The sequence below is a fragment of the Dipodomys merriami genome, unplaced genomic scaffold, assembly GCF_024711535.1.
Source record: "Dipodomys merriami isolate MVZ:Mamm:240054 unplaced genomic scaffold, mDipMer1.0.p SCAF_40, whole genome shotgun sequence".
NCBI lineage: Eukaryota > Metazoa > Chordata > Mammalia > Rodentia > Heteromyidae > Dipodomys > Dipodomys merriami.
Window position 1 is genome coordinate 3,666,250 of NW_027205604.1, and position 18,950 is coordinate 3,685,199.

Consider the following 18,950-nt stretch of genomic DNA (forward strand, 5'->3'; position numbering starts at 1 on the left):
AGGGTTTTTACGGAGCATGAGTCATGAGAAAATGGAAAGTCATGTATGATATAAAGGTATGATATGATCTTTTTAGTCACGAAGAAACTGGGAAGTCATGTATGATATAAAAACTAATCATAAGATATAATTAACTAGAAAAACTATTCTTTAAGTTTTAGTCTAATGGACAATTTGTGAAAAGAAAACATAATCATAACAAAATATGTGCTCTTCTTATAAATCATATACTGAGTGTGCCTCCCTCCAATTATATAGCTGTCCCTTGGGCCTCAGTTTTCCACAAGTGTTTAGGTCTCTATGACGATGCACCTGGCTGCTGAAGTAGAAACACAGGTAATATGTGTTGGCAGAACCAGGCAATAATAGGGAAGAATCACTGGCTGCAGAAAAACACAGATTCTTCTTGAACATCTAACAATGACTCCTCCACCTTACCAGGAATCTACAGAGCCACCTGGTAGGCTACTCTAAGACCTTATGTCTCCAAGAAATTCTAGCAGGCTGACAGCATTGAAAGGTATCAGTACCTTTGATGGCTGTTGTTGCACTGTAGCCTGGAGGTTCCCTGTGTGATTCCACTTCCATTGGTTCTTGAGTTTTACCATTCACTTGCCCTCAGAGGGCATGACTAAAATGTAATAAGTCTATTTTGCCAGCCTCTTGGTGTCATGCAACCCTTCAGCATCTCCATTCAAATTACACTCCAAGGCAGCCGGAGGTGCCAAGGAAGGTAAGTCATCACCAACATCCGACATTCTTTTAATTGGCATCTTGCTGAGCATATAGAAGAGGAAGAATAATGAGTTTAAAATTGGTTGTGGTCTTTGTGCTTTTTGTTGTTAAGACTTGCCATATAACTCAGACTAGCCTAGAACTAGAATTCTTCTCCAACCTGCTGTGCCTCCAAAGTACCATGGTGGATTCCCAGCAGTACTAACATCATGAGACAGGAATATTCCCCCTCTTGATAACAAGTTCTCAGAGGCTGTATCTCTTTTTAAAACTTACCTCTGGCTCCCACACTAGGTACTTAAGAAATGGATGAATAAAATGATGAAATCACACAGATATCTGTTCCCATTGGTCAGCCTTAATGTTATAGCCCTGCATTCTAATCCCAGTTTTACCAGTTAATCAGCTGCATGATTCTGAGCAAGTCCCTTAGCCTGTTCTGCCTCTTTATCTGTGAACCCTATGTACCCTAGAATAGCAGTAAACTACATATGAAACTATATGGAACACTTCTTGCATAGGTTTTAGTGACGAAGAGAGAGTTTCTGGCTTCTGCTGATAGAACTAGATTAGCTTTCTAAAATAGGTTTGCTTTGGGCTGAACCAGAAGGTACCAGTAGCAATGTGTCAAGCGCAGACGTGATGGGAAAATCAATCCTATGTGTCTCAAAGCTATTTCAATACTGTGAATACTGCCTCTCTAAACTAGGCTCTAATATTTTCTGTGTGAAATTTACCTATTGTTACTTGTTAAAGTGGGAGGTAAATACATTATCTTCAGCATTTCTCTGCCAAGCACAGATTCTACTACAAAAAGCAATGCAAACAGAGGTATTGCAACATTTAATGAAACAGATTCCTGACACCAGCCTTGGAGTTAAGGGTGGAGAAATAGTCAGAACTAAGGACCAAATTGGAGAAAAGAGTCAGAGAGTATTTGAAATATGATATGTTAAAAGTATCAGCTGTGTGTGAATGCTTAGAGGATAGTCTTAGAAGAGAATCACATAGGGATAATAGCTACATGCGTCTGACCTTATAAAATAATATTTATTGAAATAAAGTCCAGGAAGTGGAAACAAGAGTTTTTGTTTTTGTTTGTTCTTTGATCTGTCTTTTGTAGCACAAGGGGGGCACAGAAATAGAGGGACAAAGGGCAAACAAATGCAGTGGTGGTTCTTACTAGACACCATGTTGAAAATGAACTATTTAATTTGTTGGGGGGGAACAGGAGGTAAACTGGGAGATAGCAAAGGAATGGGTGATATTTTTCTAAAAGAAATTCACTCTTTATCAGACTTAAGTAACCAGAACCCCTCTGTACATTACCTTTACAATAACAATAAATATTTTTTAAATACAACTTCCTAAAAGAAAGTGTATTAGCATGCTAGGTACTGGGCTCATGTCTGTAATCTTAGCTACTCACAGGACTGAGATCTTAGTATCACAGAACCCAGCTCCAGCAGCAAAGTCTATGAGACTCTTTTTAACTACCAGAAAACTGGAAGTAGAGCTATGGCTCAAAATGGATAGGATCTAGCCTTGAGCTAAAAAGCTCAGGGACAATGCCCAGGACCTGAGTTCAAGCCCCAGAACTGACAAAAAAAAAAGTTCATCAGGATATTCTTGTGAGAGGTTCACAGTCAAGGCTGGACATTATGTAGAAACTTAGATGATCTGTCAGTGGTTCACATGAGGCTAGGAACTGAGAATTGGCACCTTGCAGATTGTAATGGTTATTGTGTTTACCCACTTATGTTATCCTGCAGTTAAAATTGTGGTGTTTGTGAGCCAGAACTCAGGAAGGAAGGAAAGCATTTGAATGGGATGTGAGTTCACAGAGTAAGTAATAGATACAGAAAAGACATTCTTCTCTCCTGGAAATGAACTGATGTTTTATGAGCAATTTATGTGAATCCCTGTACAGGAAGAAATCAAATGACAAACATCAAAGCAAACAAGTTTTTTTTTGTTTTATTGTTTTATTTAGTTGTGGGGCTTGAATTCTGGGTCTGAGCTCTGTCTTTTAACTCTTCAGCTCAAGGCTAGCACTCTACCACTTGAGCCACAGAGCCACTTCCAAAGCAAACAAGTTTTAATGCCCTAATCATTATACAACTACCCGGCTCTAAAGGCAGTCATGCTATGTCCAACTCAATAAAATGACCATAGTTTTATTTTCACTTGTGAAATGTGTAATTAGATTGTTGTTTTTATGCAAATGAAGTATTATCTCTATTCAAACTCATTTGCAGTTTCCAAGAAGTTTTAATTTTTAATTGAAAAGTTAAAAGTATAAAATAATTAATGGTTTCTGCTGCAACAAAAACAAATCACATAGAAATATTAATTCAATAAACCCAATGCTTCAGAGTTATATATACATATAGAGTTAAGTATGAGATAATTTATGTAATTTTGATGAGCTTGAGTGTTTTTCTAAGGAACATTTCTCACACAAGTTCAAGTGTTGGAGAAAGAGGCTTCTGTCGTCTGCTGGCACACACCTAAATATGCTATTTTAAACTGGGTTTGTTTTACCCTGAAACAGAAGGTACATGTAGCAATGTGTCATCATGGGAAAATCAGTCCTATGTGCAGCAAAAAAGGCAGGGTGAATAGTGAATAGTGAATACTGCCTTCTCTATGAGTAACCATCACTACATTGGTTACAAATGAAGATGTACTGCAAGCCAAAACAAGCAAACAAAAAGAAAAACAAAGCAAAAATCTACTTCCTTTTCCTCATTGACTAGAGAGTAAATTAAATCATTCTTAAGTACTCTGAGGCTCTTCTTCCTTGGATGAAAAGTACTTGTAAATACCATAGTGCTAATTACATGACTATTTACGGAGACAATAATTTTCAGCTATACGTCATGATTAAGGAAATTATGACATATCCAATTGGTGGAATACCATGTAGTCAACAGAAAAAGTTACAAAGAATTGTTAATGAGGTAGCATTAAGTGAGAAATTAAAGTTTAAAAATAAAATAAAACTTTAGTGTGTTCATTAAACAATACAATACAATACAATCGTGTCTTCCTAAACAATACAGAGAAAGGAAGAACACAGAAAGTGAATCGTAATTACTCCTAAGTGGTAGAAGTGTGGGTAATTTTGAGGGAAGTCTCTCACTTTTCATAGTTTCAAGTTTCATGTACCTGGGCACTGGTAACTTACTCCTGTAATCCTGACTACTCAGAGGAGTCTGAAATCAGAGAATCAAGGTCTAAAGCCAATCTGGGTCAGAAAAGCTGTGATACTTTTACTCTAATTAATCACCAAAACATCAGAAGTGTGTGGTCAAGTGGCAGAACATCAACTTTGAGCAAAAATGTTAAGGGACAGCACCCAAACCCTGAGTTTAAGCTCCACTATTGACAAACAGACAGACACACATACCTATACAGACACAGATAAAGACACACTCTGTGTGTGTGTGTGTGTGTGTGTGTGTGTGTGTGTGTGTGTGTGTGTGTGTGTGTGTGTGTGTGTGTCATCCATAAACCCTTTTATTTTTTGAGGATTTCTTTATGCCTTAGATTGTGGTCAAGTCTTATAAATGTTGCACAAATACCTATAGGTACCAGCATACCACAAAAGATGGTCTGTACGTATCAGTTAGATATACTGGCTAATTGCTTTGTTCAGATGTATTTCCGTGCTGATTTGTTGGGTTGAGACAATTACTGAATGTAAAATATAATCTGATAGTGAATATCGTTTGTTTTTCCTTATAGTTTTTAATCAATGAAGCACTGTGATTAGGTAGATATGAATTAGAATTGTGTCTTGCTGAATTAAAATTTAACCAGTGGGGCTGGGAAAGTGGCGCAGTAGTAGAGTACTTGCCTCACATGCATGAGGCCCTGGGTTCAATTCCTCATAAGCAGAAAAAGCCAGCAGTGGCACTGTGGCTCAAGTGGTACAGCGCTAGTCTTGAGCAGAAGAGCTGAGGAATAGCACCGAGGCCCAGAGTATAAAAAAAATATTAGCCAGTGTTGCTATGTTGTCTTTACTCTTAACAAAACTTGTTAAATCAGTCTGTCTTTCTTAGCTGTGTTTTAGATGTACCTTATGAAAAGTATAAATAGGCATTTATAATATACTTAGATTTATTTTAATTTCTGATAGGCTGATATAGTAACATTTTGTTATCATAGTATTTCATACTTACCATTTGTCCTTTTGCAATTTTTTTCCTTTTTTTTTCTTGTCCTGGGGCTTGAACTCTCAACCTAGGCACTGTCCCTCAGCTTCTTTTGCTCAAGGTGAGTGCTCTACCACTTGAGCCACAGCACCACTTCTGGCCTTTTTTTTAGTAGTTTATTGCAGATAAGAGACTCATGGAGTCTCCTGCCTAGGCTGGCTTCTAACTATGAGCCTCAGATCTCAGCCTCCTGAGTAGATAGGATTACAGGTGTGAGCCACTATTGCAAGGCTTCCTTTTCTTTCTTTCTTTCTCTTTTTAAATTTTCTTCCCTTCCATCTTTTTTCTCTCTATAAGTTTGGGGGTTATTTCACATGTCTGTACTCAGTGGCTAAACTAAATAAGTAGCATTGATTGAATTGATAATATAAAATCACATTCTTTCTTCATCTCCCCAAAATATCAGGCATTTCTAATACATTATCACTATTCCATTTCTAACTTATATACTCTTGGAATTTACTTTTCTTTTAACCTTCAAAACCCATTATAACATTAATACCTATTAATGCTTTATAAAGTCAGTATTTTTGCTTCTTTATTTACTTCTATATTTGTTCTTAATTCTGCTTAAATCTCAGTGGTTCCATCAAATATTTTCCTTCTGCTTAGGGTAAATACTTGATCTTCCTCTCTAGACTCAATTGAGGCCAAACTTGGTTTGTGTGTATTTGCAAAAATGTTTTGTTATGTAATTAGGCTTGAGAAATTGTTTTCTAGGTATAGAATTCTGTAGCTACTTCTGTCAGCATATTAATAGTATTGCTGTCTTCTGGTTTCTATTACTTTTCTAGAAAATTTTGTAAGCTGTCAGCTCATTAGTCCTTTAATCTTTTTATTTTTACTGTCATTTTTTTGGTATTGGGATCTGAACCTAGGATCTGACTAAGCAGCTGATCCACCATTGCATCCATGCATCCAGAAATTTTTGTATTAGTTTTTGGATATGGTCCTGTGTTTTTGTTTGGGGCTGGCTTTGCACCATGACCCTTGCACTTATGTCACCTAAGTATTTAGGATTACAAACAAATGCCCCATACCTATACATGTCCCTAATCTGTCCTTTTATTGTCTTTGTAGCTGCATAATGTTTGTTGATGTATCTAGGTATGGAATCATTCTTATTTTCAAAAGGTGATGAGCAGGAGGTTACAGTTACATAAGTAAGATAATTAGTACATTTGTTTTTAATCATTGTTACCTCATTCATCATTATCTCCCACTCACTCCTCCCTATTCTCTTCCTCCCAATGCTAGACTGTGAAGGAAAGCCTGAGAGACTCTTGTTTTAAACTAATGACCAAAACTCTCAGAACTAGAGCTGTAGCTCAAGTGGTAGAATGCTAGCCTTTAGCCAAAAAGCTCAGGAACAGTGTCCACATTCTGAGATTAAGCTCCATTATTGGCACATACATAAAAAAATCTATCTATGTTATACTTCAGTTATTTTTTACATCCAGCATTGGTTACTCCAAGTCTGCTTTTTCTTTATTATTTTTTAGATTGAGTGTCTCTGACTTTTCTACTTGAGCTCGCCTGGAACTACCATTCCCTGAGTAGATAGGATTAAAGGGATGAGTTATCAGTGCCAGGATGTTCATTTGTTTTCACTATGTAATCCACACTGGCATTAATTCACAATCCTACCTCAACATCCTTAGTGCTGGAACTACAGACAAGTCCCATCATACCCAGAAGTGTTTTTCGTACCTTTAATTCACACAAACTAGGTAATCCAAAAATTTCAATCAAAAAGGGTTTTTGTTTTGTTTTATTTTGTTTAGAGAGGAGTCTCAAGTAGATGGTCCCTTAATGCCACCTGATAGAAGCAAATATAAATCTCCAAGCTAGGCTTCCAAAGGATATACAAACTATGGTCATATTGAAAAATCATAATATGTATAATGAAGCAAAGGCCTTTGAGTACAAAAAGTTGGACTCAAAATCAGATCCATAAATTTCATGTATTTGGAAACAATATAAAATATGCATTTGTGATATTTAAAGAATTAAAGGATTGATTGTGAAATATCAAAATATTAGACATTCTAAAATACAAATCAGACTAATATTAATAACAATCAAGTAGACTTTCTGGAAACAAAAAGTAGTTGAAAGTAAAATTTTTGTGGATATTGTTAATAATTGTATACTTTGGAACAAATAATTAGTACACAGTGCTGGGTGTGAAAAATAACCAAAGTGTAATACAGATAGTTTTTTGGTGTGTGCTGGTAATAGGGTTTGAACTCAGAATCTGGGCACTGTTCCTGAACTCAAGGCTAGCACTCTACCACTTGAACAACAGCTCCACTTCTGGCATTTTGTTGGTTAATTGGAGACAAGAGTCTCTCAGGCTTTTCTGCCTTGGCTAGCTCCCAACCACCTGAGATCAACAACCTGAGATCTCAGCTAGGATTACAGGTGACAGAACCCTGACTCACAGGCAGATTTTTTAATGGAAAGATATGTCTAAAGTGGCTAACATAGTATTTACTTAGAATTCTAAAAGAATATTATTCAAAAACAATATTTTAAAGAGAAAATGAAATTTCAAAACTTACAAGGAACCCAGTTGCAGATTCTAGGTCTCATCTGACAAAAAAAATAAAAATTATTTCACTCCCAGGTACATCAACAGACATTACACAGCTACAAAAGCAAGAAAAGGACAGATTAGGGCTGAAGTTCACGTAGTTCTGCAAATAAAGTTTTCTGTCCACTTCCCTCTATGGCTTCCTTCTTCTATCACATTTCTTGTTTTGTTTTGCCTTGGGTTTTCTTCTTTTTCAGATACTATCTTACTCAGTAACTCAGACTGGCCTCAAACTTGTTATCCTCTTGCCAAATATGAGTATTATAGCCATGCACTACCATTCCTAGCTTAGGAGACACATTTTTACATACTTTTTATCATATCAGTTTTGTCTACTCTTTATTTTTAAGATGTTACCAGGATCTTTTTAACAGTAAGAGTGTGGAGTCTATCTACTATATATTATTAAAACAGAAGCTTATTATTTTTATAATATATTAATACACATATACATGCATGGAATTTGTTGTTTGATGTATGGGTCAGCTGACTCAGGCTCAGTTGAACTACAACTCCAGTCCATTTTTGCACTCACTATTTTGATATAAGGTCTTGCTTCTTTCCAGACATACATCTGAATGGCTATCTGCCTATTGTTAACTCATTGTCATAGCTCGAATGACAGATGTAAGGCACCATCCCCAGTTTCTTATCCATGAAATAGTCTCTCAAATTTTTCTTCTTGGGCTGCCCCAGAACTGCACTTTTCTTGATATTAGCTTCTCCTACAACTATGATGATAGATACGGGCCACTGTTTGAGATAGGGCTTCATAATTATTCCCTGACTGACTTCAGACTGTAATCCTGAATTAGACCAGAAAGTACTATTGTAATCAGCTATACTTGATGAATATATTAGAAATATATACACTTTATTTTAAGTCTCTTCATTCTTAGATTCCAAAGAAAATTTACAATGAGCTTCTAGGATACTTTATAATACAAAATAGTTGCAGTCCAGTCTCTGAATACAAAGGAACATACAGGATATGGGGTGTTGTAAATATGCAATCCTTACATTCAAACTAAATGTCTTTGATCAGTGCATCAATTCTGTTGATAAATGATTAAAAGACCTGGATCAAATTTTACTAATGTTTTCTGTTCCATTGTCTAGAATGGTATGTTAGAGGATGAGTAAGGTATCAAATGAAGCCTACAATTGCTCAAATCGGGTTGTCAAGGTAGTATTAACCATGCAGTGATGTCATCCCATGAAGGCCACTAGGATGACATAGACCAAACCAACATACTCTTCCCTTCCCTCTCTTCACAGTCCTGAGATAATACAGGAGAGTAAAGAGAGGAAAGGACAAGGGCATATAATAAAGCATGCTATGTGATTTTGGGGGAGAAGGGAATGTGGTAATTTCCTTGACAAGGTTTTATTTGCTTAGATTCAAATTTTTGAAGGACTTTTAAAACAACTAGTTTCTGTCTTAGAAATTTCTGTCTTACAATTTCATAAAGTGTCTTAAAATAAAATACCACTGGTAGCTTTAGTGTGGCCTTGTTTGTGGTCATTTGGGTAAGTAAATGCCTAGAAGTAGTATTGCTGGGTCATAGGGGAGCTCTATGTGTAGTCTTTTGAGGAACCTCCATACTTCTTTCCAAGTGGTTGAACAAGTTTACACTCCCATCAACAATGCAGTAGGATTCCCGTTTGGCCACATCCTTTCCAGCATGAGTTGTTATTAGATTTCTTGATTATAGCCATTCTAACTGGGGTGAGGTGGAATCTCAATGTTATTTTGATTTTCATTTTCTTTCATGGTCAAAGAAGTTGAGAATTTCTTTATATATCTATTGGACATTGTCATTTTTACTTCAGAGAAATCTCTCTTTAAGTCTTTAGCCCATTTACTAATGGGACAGTTGTTTCTGTGAGGATTTGTTTTTGGGGAATTTAATTTTTTGAGTCTAAGTATTTAGATATGAGGCCCTTGTCTGTTGTATTTCTCCCTATTAGTGGGATTTCTTTTTATCTTGCCAGCTATGTTCTTTGCCATTCAGAAGCTCTCAAGTTTCATGCAATCTCATTTGTCCAACCTTTCTTTGATTTGTTGTGTTTCTGGGTCTTTATTAAGAAAATTTTGGCTTGTGCCAAGAGCCCTAGAGTTTCTCCTATTCCTTCCTGTAATGTTTTCAGGGTATCTGCTTTGACTTCGAGGTCTTTGATCCATCTGGAGTTGATTCTTGTGCAGGGTGATATATAAGGATCTAAATTTAGTTTCCTACAAATGTTTAACCAATTTTGCCAGCACCATTTACTGAAGAGGCTTTCTGTCACCCAATTTTTTTGGCTGCCTTATGGAAGATTAGGTGAATATAGGTATGTGAGTGCATTTCTTGGTCTACAATTCTATTCCAATGATCCTCAGGTTCTTGTGCCAGTACCATGCTGTTTTGATGACTATGACTTTGTAATAGAGTTTGAAGTTTGGTATTGACATTCCTCCATCACTGTCATTTTTGCTAAAGTTTGTTTTTGCTATTCTGGATCTTTTATTGTTCCATATGAAATTCTGGATTGTTTCTTCTATCTCATTAAAGAAAGAGGTTGGGATATTGATGGGTATTGCATTGTATTTGTAGATAACCTTTGGCAATATTGCCATTTTCACAATGCTAATGCATCCAATCCAAGAGCATGGGAGGTTTTTCACTTCCTTAGTTATGCTTTACTTTCCTTTTTCAGGTTTTAAAAGTTTTCATCATAGCCGGGCGCTGGTGGCTCACGCCTGTAATCCTAGCTACTCAGGAGGCTGAGATCTGAGGATCGCGGTTCAAAGCCAGCCCGGGCAGGAAAGACCGTGAGACTCCTATCTCCAATAAACCACCAGAAACCCAGAAGTGGTGCTGTAGCTCAAGTGGTAGAGTGCTCGCCTTGAGCTGAAGAGCTGAGGGACAGCGCCCAGGCCCAGAGTTCAAGCCCCACGACCGACAAAAAAAAAAAAAAAAAAAAAAAAAAAGTTTTCATCATAGAAGTCCTTTACTTCTTTGGTTAATTTCTAGGTATTTTATTTTGGGGGGGAGATATTACAAAAGGAATTTCTTTCTTGATTTCAGCCATGCTCTGTGGTATACAGAAAAGCCATTGGTTTGTGAGGGTTGATTTTATACACTGATATGTTGCCAAAGTTTTGGATCAGCTTGAGTAACTTGGGAGTGGAGCCCATTGGGTTCTTTAAATAAAAGATCAGGTCATTTGCAAAGAGGAAGAGTTTTGCTTCAAAATTTCCTATTTGAATCCCCTTTATGTTTGTATCTTGCTTTATTGCTCTAGCTAGGCATTCTAATACTAAGTTGAAGAGTAGTGGAGAGAACAGACATCCTTTTCACATTCCTGATTTTAGAGGAAATGGCTTTAGCTTTTCACCATTAAGTATAATGCTAGCTGTATGTTTGTCATAAACAGCTTCTATTATATTGAGGAATATTCCATGGATTCCTAGTTTCTCCAGAGCTTTCATCATAAAGGAGTGGTGGTTCTTGTCTAATGGTTTTTCTGCATCTGTTGAGATGATCATGCGTTTTTATACTTGCTCTTTTTGATGTGATAAATGACATTAATTCATTCACATATATTGAACCAGCTTTGCAACCCTGAAATGAATCCTGTTTGGTCATGCTGTATGATTTTTTGATGAATTCTTGACTTTGTTTGACCAAAATTGTGTTGAAAATTTTGCATTGATGTTCATCAAAGAAATGGGTCTATACTTGTCTTTCTTTGATGACTTCCTGTCTGGTTTTGGGATGAGGGGAATGCTGGCCTCATATAAAGAGTTTGGTAATGAACTTTCACTTTACATTCCATTGAAGAGTTGGAGGAGTATCAGTTGAGCTCTGCTTCAAAGACCTTGTAGAATTGAGTTGTGAATAATCTGGTCCTGGGCTTTTCTTGGATGCAAGGTCTCTTATTCTGTTTCTAATTCAATGTTTGATATGGATCTGTTTAGTTGGTTTAAATCTTCTTGGTTTAGTTTAGATATATCAATATTTTCTAGAAATTCTTTCTTTTCTTCCAGATTCTCAAATTTGTTAGCACAAGGCTTGAGAAGTATTCTCTTATAATGTTCTGAATCAGTTGTTTCTGTGGTGATGGTGCCATTCTCATCTCTGATTTTGCTTATTTGGGTGTATTTCCTTCTTTTTTGGTAAGATTTGCTAAGGGACTGTCAACTTTGTTAAATTTTTTTGTTGATTCTTTGTATGGTTTTTTTTGGACTCTTAATTCATTTAACTCTGATTTAATTTTAATTGTTTCCATCTATTGTGTTGGGGTATGGCTTATTGCTCTTTTTCAAGGAGCTTCAGGTGCATCATTAAATTGTCGGTTTGAGACTGCTCCAATTTGTGAATGTAGGAACTCAGAGCTATAAATTTTCCTGAGCACTGCCTTTGCTGTGCTCCTGAGGAACTGATCATTTGTATGTTCATTTTTGTTGAATATCATGAATATATGAATTTCCTTTCTAATCTCTTCCATGACACACTGGTGGTTTGACAGTGTGTTGTTCAACCTCCATGTGTTACAGGATTTTCTTTGGTGACATTTGGTGTTGAATTCCAATTTTATTCACTTGTAGTCTGAGAAAGAATGCAGGGTATAAGCTCAATGTTTCTGTATTTCGACAGATTTGCTTGTGGCCTAAAATGTGGTCTAATTTGGAGAATGTACCATGTGCTGCTAAGAAGAATGTGTATTCTGATGCTGCTGAATGAAATACTATGTAGATATCTGTAAAGTCTAGTTGGTCTATGCAGTTGTTTAGATCTGAAGTTGCCCTATTGAGTTTTTGCTGGTCTATCAATCAGGGAGAGTGGTGTGTTAAAGTCCCCAACAATTAATATCTTTGGATCTATGCATAGTTTTAGGGAAAGTAGTGTTTCTTGGATAAATTTGGGTTGTATTTGGTGAATAGATATTTAGAATTGTTATATCTTCCTGTCTGAGAGATCCCTTTATTAGTATGTAATGTCCTTCTTTATTACTTCTCACTAATTGTACTTTGAAGTCTATTTTTTCTGGTATTAGGATTACAATTCCTGCCTGTTTATGGGGGCCATTAGCTTGGTAGAATTTGTTCCAGCCTTTCATGCTCAGAATATGTTTGTTTTTGTAGCCAAGGTGTGTCTCTTGAAGGCAGCAGATAGATGAATCTTGCTTTTTGATCCAGCTAGACTGTCGCTTAATTGGAGAGTTAAATCCATTAATATTGAGAGTTAGGATTGAGAGGTGTTTGGAAATTCCTGCCACGTTATCCACCTTCTTAGGGGCTGTACTTACTGGGTTCTTACTATGATTATCTGATTCTCTGTGTGTGGGGCGTTTCTCTGCCTTTATTGTGCTCTTGTTGGTTTCCTATGTGTAGGACATCTTTAAGTATCTTTTGTAATGCTGGTTTGGTAGAGATATATTGTTTCAATTTTTCTTTGCTGTGGAATGTTTCTTTGTCTCTCTGTTATGAAGGAGAATTTAGCTGGGTACACTATTCTTGGTTGATAGTTGTTTGTTTTTTAGGGCATGGCATACATCATTCCAGGTTCTTCTTACTTTCATAGTCTTTGCTGAGAAATTTCTAGTTATTCTAATTGGTTTTCCTTTATAGGTGATTGATATTTCTCCCTGACAGCTTTAAGGATCCTTTTGTTGGCCTCTATGGATCCTGTGCAGATTACAATGTGATGGTGGGATGTGCTGTTCTGGTCTGGTCCATTTGTGGTTCTAAAAGCTTCTTGAATCTGAATTAGCCTATTTTTTGCATGTTTGGAAAGTTCTCTGCAAGGATTCTGTTAAATAAATTTTTTTAGCCCTTTAGTTTCTGTCTCTGGGCCTTCCTCTACACCTATTACCATTAAATTAGACCAGAATTCTAATTGTGTCTTTTATCTGTCTAGCATATTTCTTGGATTTGTTTTGAATACTTGTATTTTCTTTCTCTATAGTGCCTAGGCTATCTTCCAGTGCAGAGATTCAATCTTCTGCATATTCAAACCTACTGTCAAAATCTTTCTACTCTGTTTTTTCTTTCCTTTCCTCCTAATTGGTCAAATTTAATTCGTTCAATTTCTTTTTGAATTTTTGTGTTAGATCTTGTACTTATTTCTTTACCTCCTTGATTTTGTTTTCAGTGTTCATTCTCAAATCCCTTACTTGACTGGTTATAATTTCATTGGACTCCCTTTCCTTCTGTTGGAATTCATTCAGAATTCTATTTGTGGATTCCATGAAGTCCTCCAGCTTTCTGTTTGTGGATTCCATGTATTTCTCTACTAATCATTGGTTATCCTCCTGCCTTGCCCTATCATATTCAGAGCCCTTTGCAGGCTTTCAATCTTTTCATTCAGCATGTTTACCAGTAGGGTTTGTAGAGCATTTTGAAAACTCTTCTCTGGATTATTCATTAACTGCTCTGTTGCCTGTTTATCTTGAGTGGGAGTTGAAGTTCTTCGACTTGCCACTTTTCTTGTGTTTCTACAGCTTGTTCTTCCCATTTGGGTGTGAAAGCAAAATGAATTCCATGCTAGAACACTATTTTAAGGCAAGCACCAACCTAGAACACTGTAGTTGCACAGATATTTTTGATACTCAAACTGAGTACAGATACAGTCTAGCTCAACAACCTTCAATGAGGGATCAATGCACCAAGAAAATCAAAAAAGGCAGGGGACCAGAAATTAAGAGATATAAGGAGAATTGTGAGGAGAAAATAAGATTAGAGGAATGTAGGGAGGGAAAAGAAGAGAGGGAAGATAACCAAGACCTAAATTCAGAGAAAGGAAAAGGGAGAAAAAAGGAGAAATAAAGAAATAAAAATGAAAATAAAAACATAAAAATTATGTAAGTATAAATAAATAATACAACATTTAAAGGAACTAAGGTTGAAAAATTGCAAATTAAGTAATCAATGTCTGAATTAATTATGCACACAATGAAGGATGAGGCCTAATAAACAAAGACATGTACATATCTGGAGATGAGTAGAACAGCAATTAACTAAAGTGAAAAAAGAAACATCACAAGATGGAAAAGAAAAAGCAAAATAAAACTAATGAACAAAGCAGAAAAATTTTTTATACATCAAGTAGAAAAATAATTATTTGATTTATTTTGGGGACCTTGTGTCACCCCGTGTCTGTATACAGTCTCTTGCTGGAGCCTCTGATTTACTTGTGGTATTTGGTTTTCCTGTGGCTAGTTTTTCTCTCAAATTGGTTTGAGCAGGCAGAAAGAAGTTCTGCCTTACAGGCACAGGGTCTTTTTGAACCTTCTCCCAGACTAATTCAGTGGAAGGGTGACCTGCTTTGTGTGTCACATAGGAGGGAGGTGGCTATTTTCTGTAGCTTAGAGTCACTGTGAAAGAGCTTGAATGTGGGTGAGCTTGTGGCCTGTCTGGAATCAGTAGCTTTTCCCTGAGAGGCTAGGTCCTGAGATACTCTTGTGGCCCACCCTGGAGCTACTTTCAGATTTTACACTGTATCTAGTTTCAATTTTTTTTAACCTCCTGCAATCAGGAGGGCTTCCAATGCTGCAGAGGGGCAGGGCCATCTCTGGCTCTGTTTACCTGATGAAGAAAGTCAGGTAAGGGTTCCCTGACCTAAGAAGCGCAACTCTCCCCTGGTGGAGCTGAGCTCCACTGCTCAGGATCCTTTGACCTGTTGAAAAATGGCTTGGCAGTGTCTGCTTCTAAGGCCTGAGTTATCTGCTAGCTGCTCTTGCCTGGTCTTTGCCAGTATCAAAGATGGCATTCTTCTCCAGTGGTGGGGAATTACATTCCAAATGCTGTTTTGTGGCTACTCATGCCTTTCCCTTGGTATTCAAGATATCTGCAATCTGCTTTCATCTGTGGTCAGCACAATAAAGATTTCCACTTCTTGTCAGTTCATGCTGGCAGTACATAGAAGCCACTTTCAATCTCTGGAGCCTATGTCAGGCTCTGTCTGGTGCTATGGTGGCAGCCATAGCCACCACCACTGCCACCACTGCAGTTACCAACATGTGCTCAAATCTGTGTCCTTAAACAGGTTGCCTGAATTTTTCCTCTCTGGCCAAACTCTATGTATGAGGATGGGACACTTGGTGTGACTCTGTAGCCTTTTATTTTTCCATGAAACACTAAAACTTACTTCTTCGAGAGAGCTCAGTTAGCAACCAGCTACTCCTCTCATTTTTCTCCTGATCTCCAATCCTTCATAACTCTTGAGTAGACGGCGCTGTGGACACAGTGCCCAGGCAGGCAATGCTGCCTTGCCCACCAGTGAATTATTGAAAGGAGATAATTGACCTATTTCAGGATGCTGCCAGTTCTAAATGCAAACTTTTCTAGTAAGGCTTTAAAAACAGGATTTATAAGAGAACATAAAATTATTTTAGAAACAAGCACAATATTTCTGAAAAATAAATGCATTGATCACACTCATTTACATAAAAGAAATGAAAGTTAAATATAGATAATTTTTTGGTCATTGACTAACTTGATATCTAAACATTTCTACCAGATATGATATTCCTTAGTAATTGCAATATGTATAAAGATATTTGATATCACATCATTTTAGCTTAGTTAAAATAAGCTGAAGGTGGGAATCCAGTTGTCACACTGAACCTGCTCACTACCCACAGGTAGACCAAAAAGAGGATTACCCTCTATATCTATGTTGGTAAATATTGCCACCTTATTATGATCTTATTGAAATATCTTCTCTTTCCCCAAAGGACAGCTTTTTGTACCTCAGGGAGAAAGAGCACAGAGACTACAGTGATGTACAAGAAGACAAGTACAAGAAGCTTCCATCTAATGCTGGAGAGGACAGAGCCATGCTACTGGGGTTTGCTATGATGGGCTTCTCAGTCCTAATGTTCTTCTTGCTTGGAACAACTGCTTTGAAGCCTTTTATGCTCAGGTAAAAGACATAGATCAAAGATCCAGTTTCTAACTGGATCACAATCAGATACAATGGCCAAGGAGCCTAGCTCTGGTTTCTTAAAGTCTAGTCCTTTATGCCTCTTCCCATATACCTTAACATATGATCAACAAAGCCAGATACCTGCTCAGGTCACAAATTCTATTAAAATCTTGACTTCTCAGGAAAATGTTATATGTTCTATGCAAGCACAATACAAGTTTTTAAATTTGAAAATGTCTACCTCACACATAGTAGTTCCTCAATAAATATAGCTTCTTTTTCCTTTACTAGCTTTGCACATTAAATACATATAAAAGCAAGTGATGCTTTCACACCTGACATGTAAAAAGTAACCAACACCCAGGAAGAATGAGAAGAAACCAAAGGAAACGAATAGCTTATTTTTGTATTTATCTCTTACTAGTTTATCTCTTATTAGTTATCAATGTTTGGAGGAAAAAGCAGAGATCACCAACTACAGCAGATAGTGGTAGAACTCCATTATATGGAAGTTTTTCTCTGATACTAGGACTAAGATAATTTGTTTTGCTCGTGCCCAATTTATCTCTATTTGCCTGTCTGAATGCTGTCCTTTATTTTTTATTTTTTTTCCTTCCTTCCTACCTTCCTTTTTCTTTTTTCCTTTATTTCATCCTTTCATTTTCTATTTCCTTCATTTTTTTCTTTCCCTCCTTCCTGTTTCTGTCTATCTCTCTCTCCTTCCTTCCTTTACTTCCCTTTTCCTTGTTTTTGTGCCAGTACTGAGGCTTAAGCTCAGAACTTTACATTCTTGCTGGTTTTTTGGGTTTTTTTGTTTTTTGTTTTTTCTCACTGGCACTCTAGCACTTGAGCCACACACATTTTCTGGGTGAATTGGACATGTTTCAAACTTTTCCTGCCCACGCTCACTTCACATTGCAATCCTCACATCTCAGCTTCCTGACTAAGATTAGAGAGGTAAACCGTAGTGCCTACCTCTGGCTGTATTTTCTTCATTTCTTTGGCTGCTTAGCACTACTAATTATAAGAGGTGCTTCATGTTAGATTTTTTTTTTATCTCACTCTAGAATTTATTCTAAGTTTCACTTCTTTATTCTAGTACCCATTTTTAAAATCTCTCAACTTATTTTTGAGTGAACACAATGATAGCCACAGGGAAGGTGAGATTTTCTTTAATATATATTTGGGAGATGTTTTGAGAATAATCTTGCTGCAAGCCAGAATCAAGCTGCTGTTTTTACTTACCTAAGCCTTTCTGGAAAATTCTTCAAAATTAAATGCTGGAGTGCTAATTTGAGGTCTCACTTCTATCCTGCCTTATCATCTTGTGCCATCTCAGAGTAACTTTTCTCCACAAAAGATGATAGTTAACAAGGCTTTGTGATGACACACATCTACAATCCTACTTGGGAAGTAGAAATGGGAAGGTAAAGACCTAAGAATAGACTGGGCAAAAAGAACAAAATTAAAAAGTGGTAGAACATTTGTTTAGCAAGTATAAAAACCTGGGTTCAACCTAAAATACTGCAAAAGAAAAATAGAAAAAGAAAGAAAAGAAAGGAAGAAAGGCTTGAGTAGCTCAGACAAATCCTCAAGCTCTCAATCTCTCATTCTCCAGCCAAATAATGGATTTGTCACTGCTGTAGGCAAATCACACAATTCTATCAGAGTGACATACTCAGAGGGAAGGCTCTGCCTGGCCCTTGCACACAGGTCAGAATATCATATTCTACAATCTAGGTATTTCTTAAGTCTGAGGAAGACTCAGGTTATAGTCAGTTTTGTACTTGGTCCAGATTTAGAGAATTTAACTTCTCACAGATAAGCAGGTAAATATAAAATATCATTTCAAGATGCATACTTTAAATTAGTATATACATGAAAAAAGCCAGAACTTTATGAATATAGTGTATCTCAAATAAATTATACTAACAAAGAGAAGCAATTAGTATAGTCGATAATACTGAGGTATAGCATAAATCTAGACAAATGATGCTTTTCAAGCATTTTGTCTGTAACGCTTGCCAGTCCAACTTCTTGTTTAAGACAAGATGAAATAAGCATAGAAAACTATGTAGATATGAGAGTGAGGCACTTGTATTGTACATTCAGTATCATCATCTCCTCTCAGCCTTGTTTATATCATCCCATCAAATGATTTCATACATGTAGGTCCTTTGTCAATAGATCAAAAGTTTTTCATGGCAGAAACTTTGTACCTAGTACATTGTATATGCAATTGCTAAAGAATGTTTTGCAATTAAAATTTATTTCAGCATAATACAGAGAATTTCAAAACACAGTGAAATACATTGTGCCTTACACTTCAAGGAAAATAAAGACAACTGAAATGTAGTTCTTCACTTTAAAAAATTGATAGCAAAAGCAAAGTGAACAGGCATTTCTTATCAGTTCACATTTTACCCTTTGGAATCAGAATATATCTTGTTGTCAGAACTTCCATAGTCAGTTATTCATTCCAAA

The 18,950-nt window shown here is 36.6% G+C and overlaps 1 protein-coding gene across 1 annotated transcript in view; it reads left to right on the forward strand.

The window, feature by feature from the left end:
• Positions 1-671: 671 nt before the first annotated feature.
• The window catches only part of Kcnmb3 (potassium calcium-activated channel subfamily M regulatory beta subunit 3), a 28,468-nt gene continuing 10,189 nt past the window's right edge, over positions 672-18,950 (forward strand). The window contains 3 exon segments of the mRNA XM_069991953.1: positions 672-733; positions 16,276-16,301; positions 16,304-16,463. Coding sequence (XP_069848054.1) covers positions 672-733; positions 16,276-16,301; positions 16,304-16,463 — 248 coding nt within the window.